Source organism: Engystomops pustulosus, chromosome 4 (assembly GCF_040894005.1).
Source record: "Engystomops pustulosus chromosome 4, aEngPut4.maternal, whole genome shotgun sequence".
Classification (NCBI taxonomy): domain Eukaryota; kingdom Metazoa; phylum Chordata; class Amphibia; order Anura; family Leptodactylidae; genus Engystomops; species Engystomops pustulosus.
Window position 1 is genome coordinate 225,848,703 of NC_092414.1, and position 20,792 is coordinate 225,869,494.

At 55.2% G+C, this 20,792-nt stretch overlaps 1 protein-coding gene across 2 annotated transcripts; it reads right to left on the reverse strand.

Annotated features, from left to right (window-relative positions):
* Positions 1-1,557: 1,557 nt before the first annotated feature.
* Positions 1,558-7,007, reverse strand: LOC140128392 (lysosome-associated membrane glycoprotein 1-like). Of its 2 annotated transcripts, XM_072150074.1 has the most exons (7): positions 6,857-7,007; positions 2,953-3,378; positions 2,735-2,898; positions 2,483-2,593; positions 2,246-2,303; positions 1,971-2,135; positions 1,558-1,732 (listed from the first exon to the last, which is right to left on the reverse strand). In XM_072150074.1, the coding sequence occupies exons 1-7, from the start codon at positions 6,900-6,902 to the stop codon at positions 1,593-1,595; spliced, it is 1,110 nt and encodes a 369-aa protein (XP_072006175.1). In that variant the 5' UTR covers positions 6,903-7,007; the 3' UTR covers positions 1,558-1,592. The 2 variants fall into 2 exon arrangements, with proteins under 2 accessions (XP_072006175.1, XP_072006174.1); XM_072150073.1 differs by having other exon boundaries at positions 2,735-3,378.
* Positions 7,008-20,792: the final 13,785 nt, after the last annotated feature.

Consider the following 20,792-nt stretch of genomic DNA (forward strand, 5'->3'; position numbering starts at 1 on the left):
CTAGTACTGAAGATTTTTTGGCACATGCGAGGCCGTCCTACATTCAAGTCTCTGGGAATAATGAGCCTGAATAGATAGCAAACTGTCCGCAGCAAAGGACCGCACCTGTCGTAGGTATTTATTGCCCCTTTAGATAGTGACCCATCCCTGGAGATCCCACTGCTCATGACAGAGATCAATGTCCACAGGCCAAAGACGAGGCCTCCTCTGACCTATGATGTACGTGGGAGGAATTACACTGCAGGCCTTTGTGTACGTCTCTGTTTACACTGGATTGTGCTTTGACCAGGATCCTTTGTGATCTGCTGGCCGGATCCTATGTAATGCAGTCGCCGCTCACTGACCCGTAAGAGGTCCTTTGTTTCTTCACTACTGGAGTGAAAAGCAAAGCAGATGACGCTATACTTACTGTGTAAATGACAAGATGGAATGAAGGATTGTGTGAATGAGGCCTTAGCCCCCCTGCATTGGAGAGATGCCTCCACCATTCTTCCTGTTTTATCTTAAAGGGAGTTTCCAGGGCTACCCTTCCTGAGATATTTGAGTATTGTTGATACTGCTCTGACACATTGGGGCTCATTTACTAAGGGGCCGAAACGGCGGGTTTCCCGGAAATTACCGATTTGCGCCGTTTTTTCCTGAATTGCCCCGGGTTTTTGGCGCACGCGATCGGATTGTGTCACAAACCACGGGCCGTCGGAAAACCCGACGGATTCGGAAAAAGCGCGGAATTTAAAAAAGAATTTGTGTCGCTTGACATGCACTTACATGCACCGAAGAGAAGAAGGTGAACTCCGGCGGACCTCAGCGCAGCAGCGACACCTAGTGGACATCGGGTGCACGGACCTTAGTGAATCCAGGCAAAGCCCGAATCCTCGTCGGAGAACGCACCGGGTAAGTAAATGTGCCCCAAAGTGATGACCCTGTAGGTGTGTGAGTAGGGCAGGACATAAGTTCTTATACACCGTGCGGGCCCATACTGCACCTTCTGGGCCCCCATATATTCTCCAATGTGTGTAGGAAGCCTCCACTGCATATTACTGTTAATATGACTATGTAGTGAGGTCTGTGGTGGGATCCGATTCCTATGAGATTACCCCCACACTCCTGCTTCGATGTGTCTATGTCCTGACCGCCGGACAAGCACCTTGGCTCATTGTCGTTATGCTTCTTTGTTCCCCTCGACCTCCTACATGTGAGCTGTGAGTGAATAAGAAAGCCATGGTGTAAATTTCATGTGTTTGGTGAGACGTTTCCTCGTGTCCGAGCTGTGTCATTGTGAAATAGGCCTCATGTGACTCATCTGAGGAAGTGCAAGGTCTGGATCAGCACCTATCTGCTGAGCGGGCATTTCCAGGCTCTCCGGCATAGGAGCCTTGTGATATTGTGAACCGTGTTTACAGGAAGCCGTGTCACATTGTGCGCCCCCCACAATTGAGCAATATCAAGACCAGGATCAGCGATCTGGTCGAACTTCCTCGATTCTTGCTTGTTTTATGATCTGCCCAACCCAAGAGTGATTTGTTCTACATTATTATATACCACACTGAAGACTAGTCACAGAACCGAAGATTTATTCATCGCCAGGGACCTCACAAGGGTTGGTAGCCTCTCTGATTCCTTCGACGGGCAACAAGGTACGCAATGACAACGATTAATATCAACACCACGAGGATGACCCCAACCACAATGGGGACGGTCATATTGGGCGATCCACTGGAGCACTTCATCTCTGGGGAGATACAAAGAGGGTTTATAGTGTAGACGTGTTTATACTGTAGGCTGTAACGCAAATATAAATAAGGGTCCGATTTTATCAGGGCTGTGTAGTCGGAATTTGTGAAATTGAAGAGCCGGAGCTGGAAATTTGGCATAACTTCTCCACAGCACTGGTTTTTGTATGGATTGAAGTCCCCTCAAGTGGTTAGGGAGACCACATATCTATAGGGCCCGTATACCTAATAGCTTACCTTTTCCGTAGTTTCCTCCTTCTAGTTTGAAGGCCTGAGCCTTGACGTTCATCATTGAGAAGCTCACGTTTGGGGTCACTTCAATATCTACTTTTTCACAAGTAAAGGCTCGTCCTAGTGGAGTGACCATGCCTTTGACAACTGCACCAGCAAACATCCAATAATCTGTGGAAATGTAAGAAGATCCCAGAAAATAGACAATGCATCCCAGGAGATACCCCTGACCATGGGCACAGTTATTAAGAGGGTGTATTATTAGGATCAGCAGATGTTACCTTTGAGATTCAGAGTGATATTAACCTCTCGTAGGAAGAAGGTCTTGTCTTTCGTGTCCTGTAAAGGTTAAAAACAGTTTTGTCTGCAGCATATCCATCCATTGTCCACAGTTCCCCGGCTTTGGTCTTTGTGGTGACTTATGGTAGTGACTTATTCATCCTCTTCTCTTTGCATTACTCCTCTCTTGTACCCAGTTGATGGCCCATCTACCACACCATGACTGGTCCCCTCCATACCTGTCTGAAAGTTATGTGAAGCTGTCCTAGTGGAAAGGCGAGGTTCAGCCAGGCCTCCTGTGCAGAGCAGTTTCCAGATGCTCGAGTGCGGGGTTCAGATGGGATCACAATCTGGAAACATGAAGTATAGTATAAGTAGAGAAGCTTAGTTCAGCTGAGCATGCATGTACTGAATAAGGGGTACTAGGAATCCAAGATATTTGGCAACCTTAAAACTATCACCAATAAGTTTGTTGGTGCAGGGTCACCTACCTCTTGCTTCGTTTTAGAAATGAGTGATATATTGAATGATGCCATTATTCTCAAGCAGATTCCTCCTGTGCCATTGACGACGTACTCTGTAGGAGGCGCTGTGGTTGGGGTGTACGTTGTGGTAAGATGTGATGTTGTGTGGTTGGTGTGAGTAGTTGGGTGAGGTGTTGTGTGGTTGGTGTGAGTAGTTGGGTGAGGTGTTGTGTGGTTGGTGTGAGGTGTTGTGTGGTTGGTGTGAGTAGTTGGGTGAGGTGTTGTGTGGTTGGTGTGAGTAGTTGGGTGAGGTGTTGTGTGGTTGGTGTGAGTAGTCGGGTGAGGTGTTGTGTGGTTGGTGTGAGTAGTTGGGTGAGGTGTTGTGTGGTTGGTGTGAGTAGTCGGGTGAGGTGTTGTGTGGTTGGTGTGAGTAGTTGGGTGAGGTGTTGTGTGGTTGGTGTGAGTAGTTGTGTGTTTGGTGTGAGTAGTTTGGTGAGGTGTTGTTATGTTGTTGGTTGGTGTAGTGGTGTGAGGAGTAGATATGTAATTAGTATGAGTAGTGGGACGTGGTGTTGCTGTGTGTAGTGTGTGGTGTGTAGTTGTTTTGCACCAGACACATGGTGGGGTTGTGTTCCTTTGGGTGGGTGCAGGTGCCCAGTCAGTGTGGCAGGCTGTAATACAAGCACAGGAGTCATGGTTAGTGCTTCTGTCCTGAAGGCACAACAACATTATCACCCGCTACACTCCCATAGGGGCTCTACAGCGCTCCCATCCGGGCTCTACAGCGCTCCCATCCGGGCTTTACAGTGCTCCCATCCGGGCTCTACAACGCTCCCATCCGGGCTCTACAGCGCTCCCATCCGGGCTCTACAGCGCTCCCATCCGGGCTTTACAGTGCTCCCATCCGGGCTTTACAGTGCTCCCATCCGGGCTTTACAGTGCTCCCATCCGGGCTCTACAACGCTCCCATCCGGGCTCTACAACGCTCCCATCCGGGCTCTACAACGCTCCCATAGGGGATCTACAGCGCTCCCATCCGGGCTCTACAATGCTCCCATAGGGGATCTACAGCGCTCCCATCCGGGCTCTACAACGCTTCAATCCGGGCTTTACAACGCTCCCATAGGGGCTCTACAGCGCTCCCATCCGGGCTCTACAACGCTTCAATCCGGGCTTTACAACGCTCCCATAGGGGCTCTACAGCGCTCCCATCCGGGCTCTACAACGCTTCAATCCGGGCTTTACAACGCTCCCATAGGGGCTCTACAGCGCTCCCATCCGGGCTCTACAACGCTTCAATCCGGGCTTTACAACGCTCCCATCCGGGCTCTACAGCGCTCCCATCCGGGCTCTACAGCGCTCCCATCCGGGCTCTACAGCTCTCCCATCTGGGCTCTACAGCGCTCCCATCCGGGCTCTACAACGCTCCCATCCGGGCTCTACAGCGCTCCCATCCGGGCTCTACAACGCTCCCATCCGGGCTTTACAGCGCTCCCATCCGGGCTCTACAGCGCTCCCATCCGGGCTCTACAACGCTCCCATCCGGGCTCTACAACGCTCCCATCCGGGCTTTACAGCGCTCCCATCCGGGCTTTACAACGCTCCCATCCGGGCTCTACAACGCTCCCATCCGGGCTCTACAGCTCTCCCATCCGGGCTCTACAGCTCTCCCATCCGGGCTCTACAGCTCTCCCATCCGGGCTCTACAGCTCTCCCATCCGGGCTCTACAGCTCTCCCATCCGGGCTCTACAACGCTCCCATCCGGGCTCTACAACGCTCCCATCCGGGCTTTACAGCGCTCCCATCCGGGCTTTACAGCGCTCCCATCCGGGCTCTACAACGCTCCCATCCGGGCTCTACAACGCTCCCATCCGGGCTTTACAGCGCTCCCATCCGGGCTTTACAACGCTCCCATCCGGGCTTTACAGCGCTCCCATCCGGGCTCTACAGCTCTCCCATCCGGGCTTTACAGCTCTCCCATCCGGGCTCTACAGCTCTCCCATCCGGGCTTTACAGCGCTCCCATCCGGGCTTTACAGCGCTCCCATCCGGGCTCTACAACGCTCCCATCCGGGCTTTACAGCGCTCCCATCCGGGCTTTACAGCGCTCCCATCCGGGCTCTACAACGCTCCCATCCGGGCTTTACAGCGCTCCCATCCGGGCTCTACAGCTCTCCCATCCGGGCTCTACAGCTCTCCCATCCGGGCTCTACAGCTCTCCCATCCGGGCTCTACAGCTCTCCCATCCGGGCTCTACAGCTCTCCCATCCGGGCTCTACAACGCTCCCATCCGGGCTCTACAACGCTCCCATCCGGGCTTTACAACGCTGTCATGGAGCAGTCAAAGCGTAAGGCTCCTTCTCCAAGAAAGATCCTTCCTTTCTCTATTGAGCAATGATTAGAGGCAGAGCCGGCAGAGGGTCCCGGACCACCCCATAAGTGACCGTCATGGCTACAATCAGATGGATCCTTAGGTCCTTTATAGTTGTAATTATCACTTCAGATATAATAATATATCATGTAAGAAGAGGGGGATGAGTGACAGACCCGACATCATCCCACCCAAATCTGATGAGTAACTTACAGTATACCAGGTAAGTAGTCAGTCCAGGAGGATACAATAAAGACTCCTCCGTCCCATACAAGGGTCCGGACCATATGCTGGAGAATATCCTCTACACATCGCGGAGGCACCACAGCACCCGGGGTAATAGAAGGTGCCCCAAGGGACATTATTAGCCTATGGACCCTGTATAGTGCGCTGTATGTGCTGCCCCTGTACCCTGTATAGTGCTGCCCATATACCCTGTACCCTGTATATTGCTGCCCCTATATCCTGTACCCTGTATAGTGCTGCCCCTATATCCTGTACCCTGTATAGTGCTACCCCTGTACCCCATATAGTACTGCCCCTATACCCTGTACCATGTATAGTGCTGCTCCCTGTACACCGTATAGTGCTGCCCCTATATCCTGTACCCCGTATAGTGCTGCCCCTATATCCTGTACCCCGTATAGTGCTGCCCCTATATCCTGTACCCTGTATAGTGCTACCCCTGTACCCCATATAGTACTGCCCCTATACCCTGTACCCTGTATAGTGCTGCCCCTATACCCTGTACCCTGTGTAGTGCCGCCCCCTGTACCCTGTATAGTGCTGCTCCCTGTACACTGTATAGTGCTGCCCCTATATCCTGTACCCTGTATAGTGCTGCCCCTATATCCTGTACCCGTATAGTGCTGCCCCTATATCCTGTACCCTGTATAGTGCTACCCCTGTACCCAATATAGTACTGCCCCTATACCTTGTACCCTGTATAGTGCTGCTCCCTGTACACCGTATAGTGCTGCCCCTATATCCTGTACCCCGTCTAGTGCTGCCCCTATATCCTGTACCCTGTGTAGTGCCGCCCCCTGTACCCTGTATAGTGCTGCTCCCTGTACACCGTATAGTGCTGCCCCTATATCCTGTACCCCGTATAGTGCTGCCCCTATATCCTGTACCCCGTATAGTGCTGCCCCTATATCCTGTACCCTGTATAGTGCTACCCCTGTACCCCATATAGTACTGCCCCTATACCCTGTACCCTGTATAGTGCTGCTCCCTGTACACCGTATAGTGCTGCCCCTATATCCTGTACCCCGTATAGTGCTGCCCCTATACCCTGTACCCTGTGTAGTGCCGCCCCCTGTACCCTGTATAGTGCTGCTCCCTGTACACCGTATAGTGCTGCCCCTATATCCTGTACCCCGTATAGTGCTGCCCCTATATCCTGTACCCCGTATAGTGCTGCCCCTATATCCTGTACCCTGTATAGTGCTACCCCTGTACCCCATATAGTACTGCCCCTATACCCTGTACCCTGTATAGTGCTGCTCCCTGTACACCGTATAGTGCTGCCCCTATATCCTGTACCCCGTATAGTGCTGCCCCTATACCCTGTACCCTGTGTAGTGCCGCCCCCTGTACCCTGTATAGTGCTGCTCCCTGTACACCGTATAGTGCTGCCCCTATATCCTGTACCCCGTATAGTGCTGCCCCTATATCCTGTACCCTGTATAGTGCTGCCCGTATACCCTGTACCCTATATAGTGCTGCCCCCTGTATTGTTCTGCCCTATGTATAGCGCCGCTTCGGGGTCATTATACCTTGTAGGTAGAGGCAGAGGATGATGACTTTGCGGGGGTCTCCCATTTGTGCAGTCTTAGTGTCCCGGGGTCTCGCTGCTGGCAGTCCCTTCTCTGCTCCTGTGACTTGTGATCTCTCGCTCCACAAGTGCTTTATCTTTTTACATACAACATTCAGTTCCCTTTTTCATTGTCAGTAAAAGGAAGTGAGAGGAGGAAGAGACTGTGATTGATGAGATGAGACCTACCAGGACTGGCTCTACACTGCCCCACCCCATTGTGACAACCAGCAGTATTACATCACTGATACCCACAGTGCCCCATACCAGGGACTTCTCCGCCCGTCCCTTCTCCGCCAGTCCCATCTCCGCCAGTCTCTCCTCCGCCCGTCCATTCTCCGCCGGTCCCTCCTCCGCCGGTCTCTTCTCCACCCGTCCCTTCTCCGCCGGTCCCTCCTCCGCCGGTCTCTTCTCCACCCGTCCCTTCTCCGCCGGTCCCATCTCCGCCAGTCTCTTCTCCACCCGTCCCTTCTCCGTCCGTCCCTTCTCCACCAGTCCCTTCTCTGTATGTCTCTTCTCCGCCTGTCCCTTCTCTGCCCGTCCCTTCTCTGCCCGTCCCTTCTCTGCCCGTCCCTCCTCCGCTCGTCCCATCTCCGCCAGTCCCTCCTCCGCCCGTCTCTTCTCCGCTCGTCCCATCTCCGCCAGTCCCTCCTCCACCAGTCTCTTCTCCGCTCGTCCCTTCTCTGCCCGTTCCTTCTCCGTACGTCTCTTCTCCGCCCGTCCCTTCTCTGCCCGTCCCTTCTCCGCCCGTCTCTTCTCCGCCCGTCCCTTCTCCGTATGTCTCTTCTCCGCCTGTCCCTTCTCTGCCCGTCCCTTCTCTGCCCGTCCCTCCTCCGCCCGTCCCTTCTCCGTATGTCTCTTCTCCGCCTGTCCCTTCTCTGCCCGTCCCTCCTCCGCCCGTCCCTCCTCCGCTCGTCCCATCTCCGCCAGTCCCTCCTCCACCAGTCTCTTCTCCGTATGTCTCTTCTCCGCCTGTCCCTTCTCTGCCCGTCCCTTCTCTGCCCGTCCCTCCTCCGCCCGTCCCTTCTCCGCTCGTCCCATCTCCGCCCGTCCCTTCTCCGTACGTCTCTTCTCCGCCCGTCCCATCTCCGCCAGTCCCTCCTCCACCAGTCTCTTCTCCGCTCGTCCCTTCTCTGCCCGTCCCTTCTCCGTACGTCTCTTCTCCGCCCGTCCCATCTCCGCCAGTCCCTCCTCCACCAGTCTCTTCTCCGCTCGTCCCTTCTCTGCCCGTCCCTTCTCCGTACGTCTCTTCTCCGCCCGTCCCTTCTCCGCCCGTCCCTTCTCTGCCCGTCCCTTCTCTGCCCGTCTCTTCTCCGCCCGTCCCTTCACTGCCCGTCCCTTCTCCGCCCGTCTCTTCTCCGCCCGTCTCTTCTCCGCCCGTCCCTTCTCTGCCCGTCCCTTCTCCGCCCGTCCCTTCTCCGCCCGTCTCTTCTCCGCCCGTCCCTTCTCCGCCCGTCCCTTCTCCGCCAGTCTCTTCTCCGCCAGTCTCTTCTCCGCCAGTCTCTTCTCCGCCAGTCTCTTCTCTGACAGTCTCTTCTCCGCCCGTCTCTTCTCCGCCCGTCCCTTCTCCGCCCGTCCCTTCTCCGCCAGTCTCTTCTCCGCCAGTCTCTTCTCTGACAGTCTCTTCTCTGACAGTCCCTCCTCCGTCCCCCCTCTATTCTACCAGTCCTTGGTTTGGGGGATCTGGTACTCAATACGCAACCTCATCCTGTTACATAACATTCTCTGTCGTGAGCTGTTGTCTCTGTTGTCACCTCACATTATGCAGTGCTGTTATACTTGGTGCCAGCTCCACCTTGTGCACAGTTTGAAAACTGCAGCTGTAATTGTTTAATGACTACAGAGAGATGAGTAACGTCATCTAATAGGTGGTCAGTGTGTACCTGGGACAAAAGATACAGGGGGTCATTTACTAAGGGCCCGATTCGCGTTTTCCCTACGTGTTACCCAAATATTTCCGATTTGTGCCGATTTTCCCTGAATTGCCCCGGGATTTTGGTGCACGCGATCGAATTGTGGCGCATCGGTGCTGGCATGCACACGACGGAAATTGGGGGGCGTGGCCGAACGAAAACCCGACGGATTCTTAAAAACCGCCGCATTTTTTTTTTTAAAAAAGTGTCGCATACCTTCACTTGGTCCGGCTTGGTGAAGATCAGTGCATTCCGGGGAACTTCAACGCAGCAGCGCCGCCTGGTGGACGTCGGAGGAACTACCTTAGTGAATGCCGGCCCGAATCCACCACAGAGAACGCGCCGCTGGTTCGCGAATGGACCGGGTAAGTAAATCTGCCCCACAGTGTGATAATACTCTCTCCTGAAAATAACCTGAACTACCCCGGATACATCATTTAAGACACCCCCTGCCCAGATATATATAAACCAGAGCTCTCCTCCTTCCTGTGCAGTCTGTACTATGTGCAGTGTCCTCCCTCCTGTGCAGTGTCCTCCCTCCTGTGCAGTCTGTACTATGTGCAGTGTCCTCCTCCTGTGCAGTCTGTACTATGTGCAGTGTCCTCCCTCCTGTGCAGTCTGTACTATGTGCAGTGTCCTCCCTCCTCCTGTGCAGTCTGTACTCTGTGCAGTGTCCTCCCTCCTGTGCAGTCTGTGTTATGTGCATTCTCCTCCCTCCTGTGCAGTCTGTATTATGTGCATTCTCCTCCCTCCTGTGCAGTCTGTACTATGTGCAGTGTCCTCCCTCCTGTGCAGTCTGTACTATGTGCAGTGTCCTCCCTCCTGTGCAGTCTGTACTATGTGCAGTGTCCTCCCTCCTGTGCAGTCTGTACTATGTGCAGTGTCCTCCCTCCTGTGCAGTCTGTACTATGTGCAGTGTCCTCCCTCCTGTGCAGTCTGTACTATGTGCAGTGTCCTCCCTCCTCCTGTGCAGTCTGTACTATGTGCAGTGTCCTCCCTCCTGTGCAGTCTGTACTATGTGCAGTGTCCTCCCTCCTGTGCAGTCTGTACTATGTGCAGTGTCCTCCCTCCTCCTGTGCAGTCTGTGTTATGTGCATTCTCCTCCCTCCTCTGCAGTCTGCATTATGTGCATTCTCCTCCCTCCTGTGCAGTCTGTATTATGTGCATTCTCCTCCCTCCTGTGCAGTCTGTACTATGTGCAGTGTCCTCCCTCCTCCTGTGCAGTCTGTACTATGTGCAATGTCCTCCCTCCTGTGCATTCTGTACTATGTGCAGTGTCCTCCCTCCTGTGCAGTCTGTATTATGTGCAGTCTCCTCCCTCCGGTGCAGTCTGTACTATCTGCAGTGTCCTTCCTCCTGTGCAGTCTGTACTATGTGCAGTGTCCTCCCTCTTGTGCAGTCTGTACAATGTGCAGTGTCTTTCCTCCTGTGCAGTCTGTACAATGTGCAGTGTCTTTCATCCTGTGCAGTCTGTACTATGTGCAGTGTCCTCCCTCCTGTACAGTATGTACTATGTGCAGTGTCCTCTCCTGTGCAGTCTGTACTATCTGCAGTGTCCTCCCTCCTGTGCAGTCTGTACTATGTGCAGTGTCCTCTCCTGTGCAGTCTGTACTATCTGCAGTGTCCTCCCTCCTGTGCAGTCTGTACTATGTGCAGTGTCCTCTCCTGTGCAGTCTGTACTATGTGCACCATCATCCCTCCTGTGCAGTCTGTACTATGTGCAGTATACTTCCTCCTGTGCAGTCTGTACTATGTGCAGTGTCCTCCCTCCTGTGCAGTCTGTACTATGTGCAGTGTCCTCCCTCCTGTGCAGTCTGTACTATGTGCAGTGTCCTCCCTCCTGTGCAGTCTGTACTATGTGCAGTGTCCTCCCTCCTCCTGTGCAGTCTGTGTTATGTGCATTCTCCTCCCTCCTCTGCAGTCTGTATTATGTGCATTCTCCTCCCTCCTGTGCAGTCTGTATTATGTGCATTCTCCTCCCTCCTGTGCAGTCTGTATTATGTGCATTCTCCTCCCTCCTGTGCAGTCTGTACTATGTGCAGTGTCCTCCCTCCTGTGCAGTCTGTACTATGTGCAGTGTCCTCCCTCCTCCTGTGCAGTCTGTACTATGTGCAATGTCCTCCCTCCTGTACAGTCTGTACTATGTGCAGCGTCCTCCCTCCTCCTGTGCAGTCTGTACTATGTGCAGTGTCCTCCCTCCTGTGCAGTCTGTACTATGTGCAGTCTCCTCCTTCCTGTGCAGTCTGTACTATGTGCAGTGTCCTCCCTCCTGTGCAGTCTGTACTATGTGCAGCGTCCTCCCTCCTCCTGTGCAGTGTTCTCCCTCCTGTGCAGTCTGTACTATGTGCAGTGTCCTCCCTCCTGTGCAGTCTGTACTATGTGCAGTGCCCTCCCTCCTGTGCAGTCTGTACTATGTGCAGTAGCCCCCCTCCTGTGTAGTCTGTACTATGTGCAGTGTCCTCCTCCTGTGTAGTCTGTACTATGTGCAGTGTCCTCCTCCTGTGTAGTCTGTACTATGTGCAGTGTCCTCCCCTCCTGTGCAGTCTGTACTATGTGCAGCGTCCTCCCTCCTCCTGTGCAGTCTGTACTATGTGCAGTGTCCTCCCTCCTGTGCAGTCTGTACTATGTGCAGTGTTCTCCCTCCTGTGCAGTCTGTACTATGTGCAGTGTTCTCCCTCCTGTGCAGTCTGTACTATGTGCAGTGTCCTCCCTCCTGTGCAGTCTGTACTATGTGCAGTGTCCTCCCTCCTGTGCAGTCTGTACTCTGTGCAGTGTCCTCCCTCCTGTGCAGTCTGTACTCTGTGCAGTGTCCTCCCTCCTGTGCAGTCTGTACTATGTGCAGTGTCCTCCCTCCTGTGCAGTCTGTACTCCTGTGCAGTCTGTACTATGTGCAGTGCCCTTCCTCCTGTGCAGTCTGTACTATGTGCAGTGTCCTCCCTCCTGTGCAGTCTTTACTACTGCTAGAAGAAGTGGCATGGAGTACCAGTACACTCCCCCCAGCACAAAGTACACACCCCCTGCACATAGTACACACCCCCTGCACTATACACAGGAGACTGCACATAGTACACCCCCCTGCACATAGTACACCCCCCTGCACATAGTACACCCCCCTGCACATAGTACACACCCCCTGCACATAGTACACACCCCCTGCACATAGTGCACTCCCCCCTGAACATAGTACACTCCCCCCTGAACATAGTACACCCTACCCTGCACATAGTACACCCTACCCTGCACATAGTACACCCTACCCTGCACATAGTACACCCTACCCTGCACATAGTACACCCCTTGCACATGGTACACCTCATGCACATAGTACACTCCCCCTGCACATAGTACACACCCCCTGCACATAGTACACCCCTTGCACATAGTACACCCCCTGCACATAGTACATACCCCCCCTGCACATAGTACACCCCCCCTGCACTTAGTATACTCCCCCTGCACATAGTACACCCCCCCTGCACTTAGTATACTCCCCCTGCACATAGTACACTCCCCCTGCACATAGTACACCCCTGCACATAGTACACACCCCCCGAACCTAGTACCACCCCCTGCACATGATACATCCCCCCTGCACATAGTACACACCCCTGCACATAGTACACCCCCTGCACATAGTACACACCCCCTGCACATAGTACACATCCTGCACATAGTACAAACCCCCTGCACATAGTACACTCCCCTGCACATAGTACACTCCCCTGCACATAGTACACTCCCCTGCACATAGTACACTCCCTGCACATAGTACACACCCCCTGCACATAGTACACATCCTGCACATAGTACACATCCTGCACATAGTACACACCCCCTGCACATAGTACAAACCCCCTGCACATAGTACACTCCCCTGCACATAGTACACCCCCTGCACATAGTACACACCCCCTGCACATAGTACACACCCCCTGCACATAGTACACACCCCCTGCACATAGTACACACCCCCTGCACATAGTACACACCCCCTGCACATAGTACACACACCCCTTCACATAGAACACAGGACACTGCACATAGTACACACTGCACATAGTACACACTGCACATAGTACACACCCCCTGCACATAGTACACACCCCCTGCACATAGTACACACACCCCTGCACATAGTACACACTGCACATAGTACACACTGCACATAGTACACACCCCTGCACATAGTACACAGGACACTGCACATAGTACACACTGCACATAGTACACACACCCCTGCACATAGTACACAGGACACTGCACATAGTACACACACCCCTGCACATAGTACACAGGACCCTGCACATAGTACACAGGACCCTGCACATAGTACACAGGACACTGCACATAGTACACACCCCTGCACATAGTACACAGGACACTGCACATAGTACACACTGCACATAGTACACACACCCCTGCACATAGTACACACCCCCTGCACATAGTACACACACCCCTGCACATAGTACACACCCCTGCACATAGTACACAGGACACTGCACATAGTACACACTGCACATAGTGCACAGGACCCTGCACATAGTACACACACCACTGCACATAGTACACAGGACCCTGCACATAGTACACAGGACCCTGCACATAGTACACAGGACACTGCACATAGTACACAGGACCCCTGCACATAGTACACAGGACACTGCACATAGTACACAGGACCCTGCACATAGTACACAGGACCCTGCACATAGTACACAGGACACTGCACATAGTACACAGGACCCTGCACATAGTACACACCCCCTGCACATAGTACACAGGACACTGCACATAGTACACACCCCTGCACATAGTACACAGGACACTGCACATAGTACACACCCCTACACATAGTACACACCCCCTGCACATAGTACACACTGCACATAGTACACACCCCTACACATAGTACACACCCCCTGCACATAGTACACACTGCTCTGTTCTTAGTAGATGTTCCCCCATGTGGTCAGTTGTGGTGTAAGGGGGTAGTATTAATACGGGGCACAGTGCAGGTATACATGTGACTATATGATGTATCATGTCTGGTAGTATTGGTGGTCCTGGTGGGTCAGTGCTGCTATTAGTGTTGGATATTACATGTTGTACATGAGATTTCCTTAGGATTTTGGTCCATCTCCGGATCCTCTATTGATGTGCATTGGGTTCTGGTCCACAGCTAGAAGGTGTCACCTGTGTTGTTGGTTGAGGGTTGCATGTCCTTCGAAGGTTCCTGGCCTCTACACGTCCCGTCCTCCATAGTGTGAGGTCTCTCCTCCCTGTGTGTAGGTGCTTCTAGCAGCCTCCGGGTGGCGCTCCCTATTTACGGGGGTGGGGACGGGGGGGTCACACCGAGGTCTTTTCAGCCTCACTAGGACAGAGATGACCTCATGAAGAAGCTGCTGATGTCACGTAGCAGAGATGCGCCCACCTCAGCCTCTGATAAACCCCGCCCACCTGACACATTACAGGCGGCTAACCCTCTAATTCCCTTTCTGGGTTAATTATAATGAGTGGAGCCGGAGCCGCCCAGGGAGGACACTCAGGACACTGAGGTGACTGTACATTGGAATCCCGACGTGTCCTGTCTGGGGTGTACTTACCTTCATGAGAGGTTTCCAGCATGAGATCACAACTCCAACAGATAACAGTCATGTGACACGGATGACATCACAACGCCGCAATATCCTCAGGTCTCAGACATAAGGTAAGAGCAGTCACGGTATGAAGCAGCGAGGCCGGAGGAGATAGAAGGGAGGTCATCAGTGAGGCCGGAGGAGATAGAGGGGAGGTCATCAGTGAGGCCGGAGGAGATAGAGGAGGTCATCAGTGAGGCCGGAGGAGATAGAGGAGAGGTCATCAGTGAGGCCGGAGGAGATAGAGGGGAAGTCATCAGTGAGGCCGGAGGAGATAGAGGGGAAGTCATCAGTGAGGCCGGAGGAGATAGAGGGAAGGTCATCAGTGAGGCCGGAGGAGATAGAGGGGAGGTCATCAGTGAGGCCGGAGGAGATAGAGGGAAGGTCATCAGTGAGGCCAGAGGAGATAGAGGGGAGGTCATCAGTGAGGCCAGAGGAGATAGAGGGGAGGTCATCAGTGAGGCCAGAGGAGATAGAGGGAAGGTCATCAGTGAGGCCAGAGGAGATAGAGGGAAGGTCATCAGTGAGGCCAGAGGAGATAGAGGGAAGGTCATCAGTGAGGCCAGAGGAGATAGAGGGAAGGTCATCAGTGAGGCCAGAGGAGATAGAGGGAAGGTCATCAGTGAGGCCGGAGGAGATAGAGGGGAGGTCATCAGTGAGGCCGGAGGAGATAGAAGGGAGGTCATCAGTGAGGCCGGAGGAGATAGAGGGGAGGTCATCAGTGAGGCCAGAGGAGATAGAGGGGAGGTCATCAGTGAGGCCGGAGGAGATAGAGGGGAGGTCATCAGTGAGGCCGGAGGAGATAGAGGGAAGGTCATCAGTGAGGCCAGAGGAGATAGAGGGGAGGTCATCAGTGAGGCCGGAGGAGATAGAGGGAAGGTCATCAGTGAGGCCGGAGGAGATAGAGGGGAGGTCATCAGTGAGGCCGGAGGAGATAGAGGGGAGGTCATCAGTGAGGCCGGAGGAGATAGAGGGGAGGTCATCAGTGAGGCCGGAGGAGATAGAGGGGAGGTCATCAGTGAGGCCGGAGGAGATAGAGGGGAGGTCATCAGTGAGGCCGGAGGAGATAGAGGGGAGGTCATCAGTGAGGCCGGAGGAGATAGAGGGAAGGTCATCAGTGAGGCCGGAGGAGATAGAGGGGAGGTCATCAGTGAGGCCGGAGGAGATAGAGGGAAGGTCATCAGTGAGGCCGGAGGAGATAGAGGGGAGGTCATCAGTGAGGCCGGAGGAGATAGAGGGGAGGTCATCAGTGAGGCCGGAGGAGATAGAGGGGAGGTCATCAGTGAGGCCGGAGGAGATAGAGGGGAGGTCATCAGTGAGGCCGGAGGAGATAGAGGGGAGGTCATCAGTGAGGCCGGAGGAGATAGAGGGGAGGTCATCAGTGAGGCCGAAGGAGATAGAGGGGAGGTCATCAGTGAGGCCGGAGGAGATAGAGGGGAGGTCATCAGTGAGGCCGGAGGAGACAGAGGAGAGGTCATCAGTGAGGCCGGAGGAGACAGAGGAGAGGTCATCAGTGAGGCCGGAGGAGATAGAGGGGAGGTCATCAGTGAGGCCGGAGGAGATAGAGGGGAGGTCATCAGTGAGGCCGGAGGAGACAGAGGAGAGGTCATCAGTGAGGCCGGAGGAGACAGAGGAGAGGTCGTCAGTGAGGCCGGAGGAGACAGAGGAGAGGTCGTCAGTGAGGCCGGAGGAGATAGAGGGGAGGTCGTCAGTGAGGCCGGAGGAGATAGAGGGGAGGTCCTCAGTGAGGCCGGAGGAGATAGAGGGGAGGTCGTCAGTGAGGCCGGAGGAGATAGAGGGGAGGTCGTCAGTGAGGCCGGAGGAGATAGAGGGGAGGTCGTCAGTGAGGCCGGAGGAGATAGAGGGGAGGTCATCAGTGAGGCCGGAGGAGATAGAGGGGAGGTCCTCAGTGAGGCCGGAGGAGATAGAGGGGAGGGGTCGTCAGTGAGGCCGGAGGAGATAGAGGGGAGGGGTCGTCAGTGAGGTCGGAGGAGACAGAGGAGAGGTCGTCAGTGAGGCCGGAGGAGACAGAGGAGAGGTCGTCAGTGAGGCCGGAGGAGACAGAGGAGAGGTCGTCAGTGAGGCCGGAGGAGACAGAGGAGAGGTCGTCAGTGAGGCCGGAGGAGATAGAGGAGAGGTCGTCAGTGAGGCCGGAGGAGACAGAGGAGAGGTCGTCAGTGAGGCCGGAGGAGACAGAGGAGAGGTCGTCAGTGAGGCCGGAGGAGACAGAGGAGAGGTCGTCAGTGAGGCCGGAGGAGACAGAGGAGAGGTCGTCAGTGAGGCCGGAGGAGACAGAGGGGAGGTCGTCAGTGAGGCCGGAGGAGACAGAGGGGAGGTCGTCAGTGAGGCCGGAGGAGATAGAGGGGAGGTCCTCAGTGAGGCCGGAGGAGATAGAGGGGAGGTCCTCAGTGAGGCCGGAGGAGATAGAGGGGAGGTCATCAGTGAGGCCGGAGGAGATAGAGGGGAGGGGTCGTCAGTGAGGCCGGAGGAGATAGAGGGGAGGGGTCGTCAGTGAGGTCGGAGGAGACAGAGGAGAGGTCGTCAGTGAGGCCGGAGGAGACAGAGGAGAGGTCGTCAGTGAGGCCGGAGGAGACAGAGGAGAGGTCGTCAGTGAGGCCGGAGGAGACAGAGGAGAGGTCGTCAGTGAGGCCGGAGGAGACAGAGGAGAGGTCGTCAGTGAGGCCGGAGGAGACAGAGGAGAGGTCGTCAGTGAGGCCGGAGGAGACAGAGGAGAGGTCGTCAGTGAGGCCGGAGGAGACAGAGGAGAGGTCGTCAGTGAGGCCGGAGGAGACAGAGGAGAGGTCGTCAGTGAGGCCGGAGGAGACAGAGGGGAGGTCGTCAGTGAGGCCGGAGGAGATAGAGGGGAGGTCCTCAGTGAGGCCGGAGGAGATAGAGGGGAGGTCATCAGTGAGGCCGGAGGAGATAGAGGGGAGGTCCTCAGTGAGGCCGGAGGAGATAGAGGGGAGGGGTCATCAGTGAGGCCGGAGGAGATAGAGGGGAGGGGTCATCAGTGAGGTCGGAGGAGATAGAGGGGAGGTCCTCAGTGAGGCCGGAGGAGATAGAGGGGAGGTCCTCAGTGAGGCCGGAGGAGATAGAGGGGAGGTCCTCAGTGAGGCCGGAGGAGATAGAGGGGAGGTCGTCAGTGAGGCCGGAGGAGATAGAGGGGAGGTCGTCAGTGAGGCCGGAGGAGATAGAGGAGAGGTCGTCAGTGAGGCCGGAGGAGATAGAGGGGAGGTCGTCAGTGAGGCCGGAGGAGATAGAGGGGAGGTCGTCAGTGAGGCCGGAGGAGATAGAGGGGAGGTCGTCAGTGAGGCCGGAGGAGATAGAGGAGACGTCGTCAGTGAGGCCGGAGGAGACAGAGGAGAGGTCGTCAGTGAGGCCGGAGGAGACAGAGGAGAGGTCGTCAGTGAGGCCGGAGGAGATAGAGGAGAGGTCGTCAGTGAGGCCGGAGGAGACAGAGGAGAGGTCGTCAGTGAGGCCGGAGGAGACAGAGGGGAGGTCGTCAGTGAGGCCGGAGGAGATAGAGGGGAGGTCCTCAGTGAGGCCGGAGGAGATAGAGGGGAGGTCATCAGTGAGGCCGGAGGAGATAGAGGGGAGGTCCTCAGTGAGGCCGGAGGAGATAGAGGGGAGGGGTCATCAGTGAGGCCGGAGGAGATAGAGGGGAGGGGTCATCAGTGAGGTCGGAGGAGATAGAGGGGAGGTCCTCAGTGAGGCCGGAGGAGATAGAGGGGAGGTCCTCAGTGAGGCCGGAGGAGATAGAGGAGAGGTTGTCAGTGAGGCCGGAGGAGATAGAGGGGAGGTCGTCAGTGAGGCCGGAGGAGATAGAGGAGAGGTCGTCAGTGAGGCCGGAGGAGATAGAGGGGAGGTCGTCAGTGAGGCCGGAGGAGATAGAGGGGAGGTCGTCAGTGAGGCCGGAGGAGATAGAGGGGAGGTCGTCAGTGAGGCCGGAGGAGATAGAGGAGACGTCGTCAGTGAGGCCGGAGGAGATAGAGGAGAGGTCGTCAGTGAGGCCGGAGGAGACAGAGGGGAGGTCGTCAGTGAGGCCGGAGGAGATAGAGGGCAAGTCCTCAGTGAGGCCGGAGGAGAGGTCGTCAGTGAGGCCGGAGGAGAGGTCATCAGTGAGGCCGGAGGAGATAGAGGAGAGGTCGTCAGTGAGGCCGGAGGAGATAGAGGGGAGGGGTCATCAGTGAGGCCGGAGGAGATAGAGGAGAGGTCGTCAGTGAGGCCGGAGGAGATAGAGGGGAGGGGTCATCAGTGAGGCCGGAGGAGATAGAGGGGAGGTCATCAGTGAGGCCGGAGGAGATAGAGGGGAGGTCCTCAGTGAGGCCGGAGGAGATAGAGGGGAGGTCCTCAGTGAGGTCAGAGGTAAGAGGGGGGGTCATTGGTTAACGATAGATTCTGGAACATCAGAGCCTTGGACTGCACAGGAGATGGAGACGACAGGTTGTACTATTACCTTCTCCCGATATCGAGGGCTTGTTCTTCCAGTTCCTTCGGTCCACATCTGACAGGTCACAGTCTGAGGAAGGGGAGGGGTCGCACATTTTTGGTCATTTGGGTTTCCTTAGGACTTCCATTGATCGGGGCTTCCATTCTCCACCTTCATGTGGAGGGAGTGAAGGTTCGGTGTCCTGTGTATAGAGCACGGGTGCCTGAGGCGGCGCACTCAGCCCTCTCTCTGTGGGCACCCAGACCACCACCCCAGAATAAACCCCAAGAACCTTCCTACAATGATGGATGAATTCTCCCTCCTTTCATCTGCGTTGGGGTCTTTAGGAGGCTGAAGGACTGAAAGTTGTCGAAGAACAAGGAGAAATAAGTTGCTGCGCTGGCACTTTGCAGTAAGTGGCTTTTGGTTGCAGTTTGGGCACTGAGGCTCTAGAAGGTTCGCCATCACTGCCATAGGGTAAACGGCTGATAACAGGAAACAACAGATGCATTCTGTCCTGTTAACTCAGCATTACCACTATACAGACTGGGATCAGAGGTCACCCTCATGACCCCGGCACCTGACTCAGCTGGTTATAGGTCCAGTACACCCGGCATCAGGACCCTACAACATGGCCGAGCCCTCTCCATGACTGTGGCTGATAACAGCGAGGAGGGGCCTATACACCAGCAAACTGGATTAATCCTTTGACTATGCTGAGTCTCAATATGTAACAGAAACAATCCATTGACGTAGTACAGCAGCCTCCCCCCTGCATTGTGCAGCATCACCTCCTTCAAGGGTCTAAATGTTCCCTTTAAATTTTGGCTCATGGCAATGGAGGGGCCGCTCATGGTTTCAGTTCACCGAGGGACACAGATAAAATACCAACTCAGTTCTTTGTCAAACCAGAATTCAACAACAATGCAGGATCTGTACCTGGTGGCAGGAAAGGCTGGGGCAGGGCTGGCCATGGCAGAGCTTCCTCACACCTGAAGCTGTGCTACTGGTGGGGCTGGACGAGGTTATTGAAGACCATGCTTCCCCCCCCCACACACACCAGACCTAGAACCTTTAAGTTCTCATATATAGAAGGTGCCGATTGCCCAGCAGCCTGTCTACCACCAGCTGACACCAGGAATAGCACATGGACCCGTTTCCCTCCATATAAACATGGCACTGGCTGTATACAGGTTACACTAGTAGGGGGGGGCATTTCCCCTAGGACCTGCCCTGGAGTAAGGCAACTACACCTGCTTGTAGATGGTGCTCGGCTATAGGCAGCCGTCACCAGGTCTCGGCTATAGGCAGCCGTCACCAGGTCTCGGCTATAGGCAGCCGTCACCAGGTCTCGGCTATAGGCAGCCGTCACCAGGTCTCGGCTATAGGCAGCCGTCACCAGGTCTCGGCTATAGGCAGCCGTCACCAGGTCTCGGCTATAGGCAGCCGTCACCAGGTCTCGGCTATAGGCAGCCGTCACCAGGTCTCGGCTATAGGCAGCCGTCACCAGGTCTCGGCTATAGGCAGCCGTCACCAGGTCGCGGCTATAGGCAGCCGTCACCAAGTCACCAGGTAGCGGCTATAGGCAGCCGTCACCAAGTCACCAGGTAGCGGCTATAGGCAGCCGTCACCAAGTCACCAGGTAGCGGCTATAGGCAGCCGTCACCAAGTCACCAGGTAGCGGCTATAGGCAGCCGTCACCAAGTCACCAGGTAGCGGCTATAGGCAGCCGTCACCAAGTCACCAGGTAGCGGCTATAGGCAGCCGGCACCAAGTCACCAGGTAGCGGCTATAGGCAGCCGGCACCAAGTCACCAGGTAGCGGCTATAGGCAGCCGGCACCAAGTCACCAGGTAGCGGCTATAGGCAGCCGGCACCAAGTCACCAGGTAGCGGCTATAGGCAGCCGGCACCAAGTC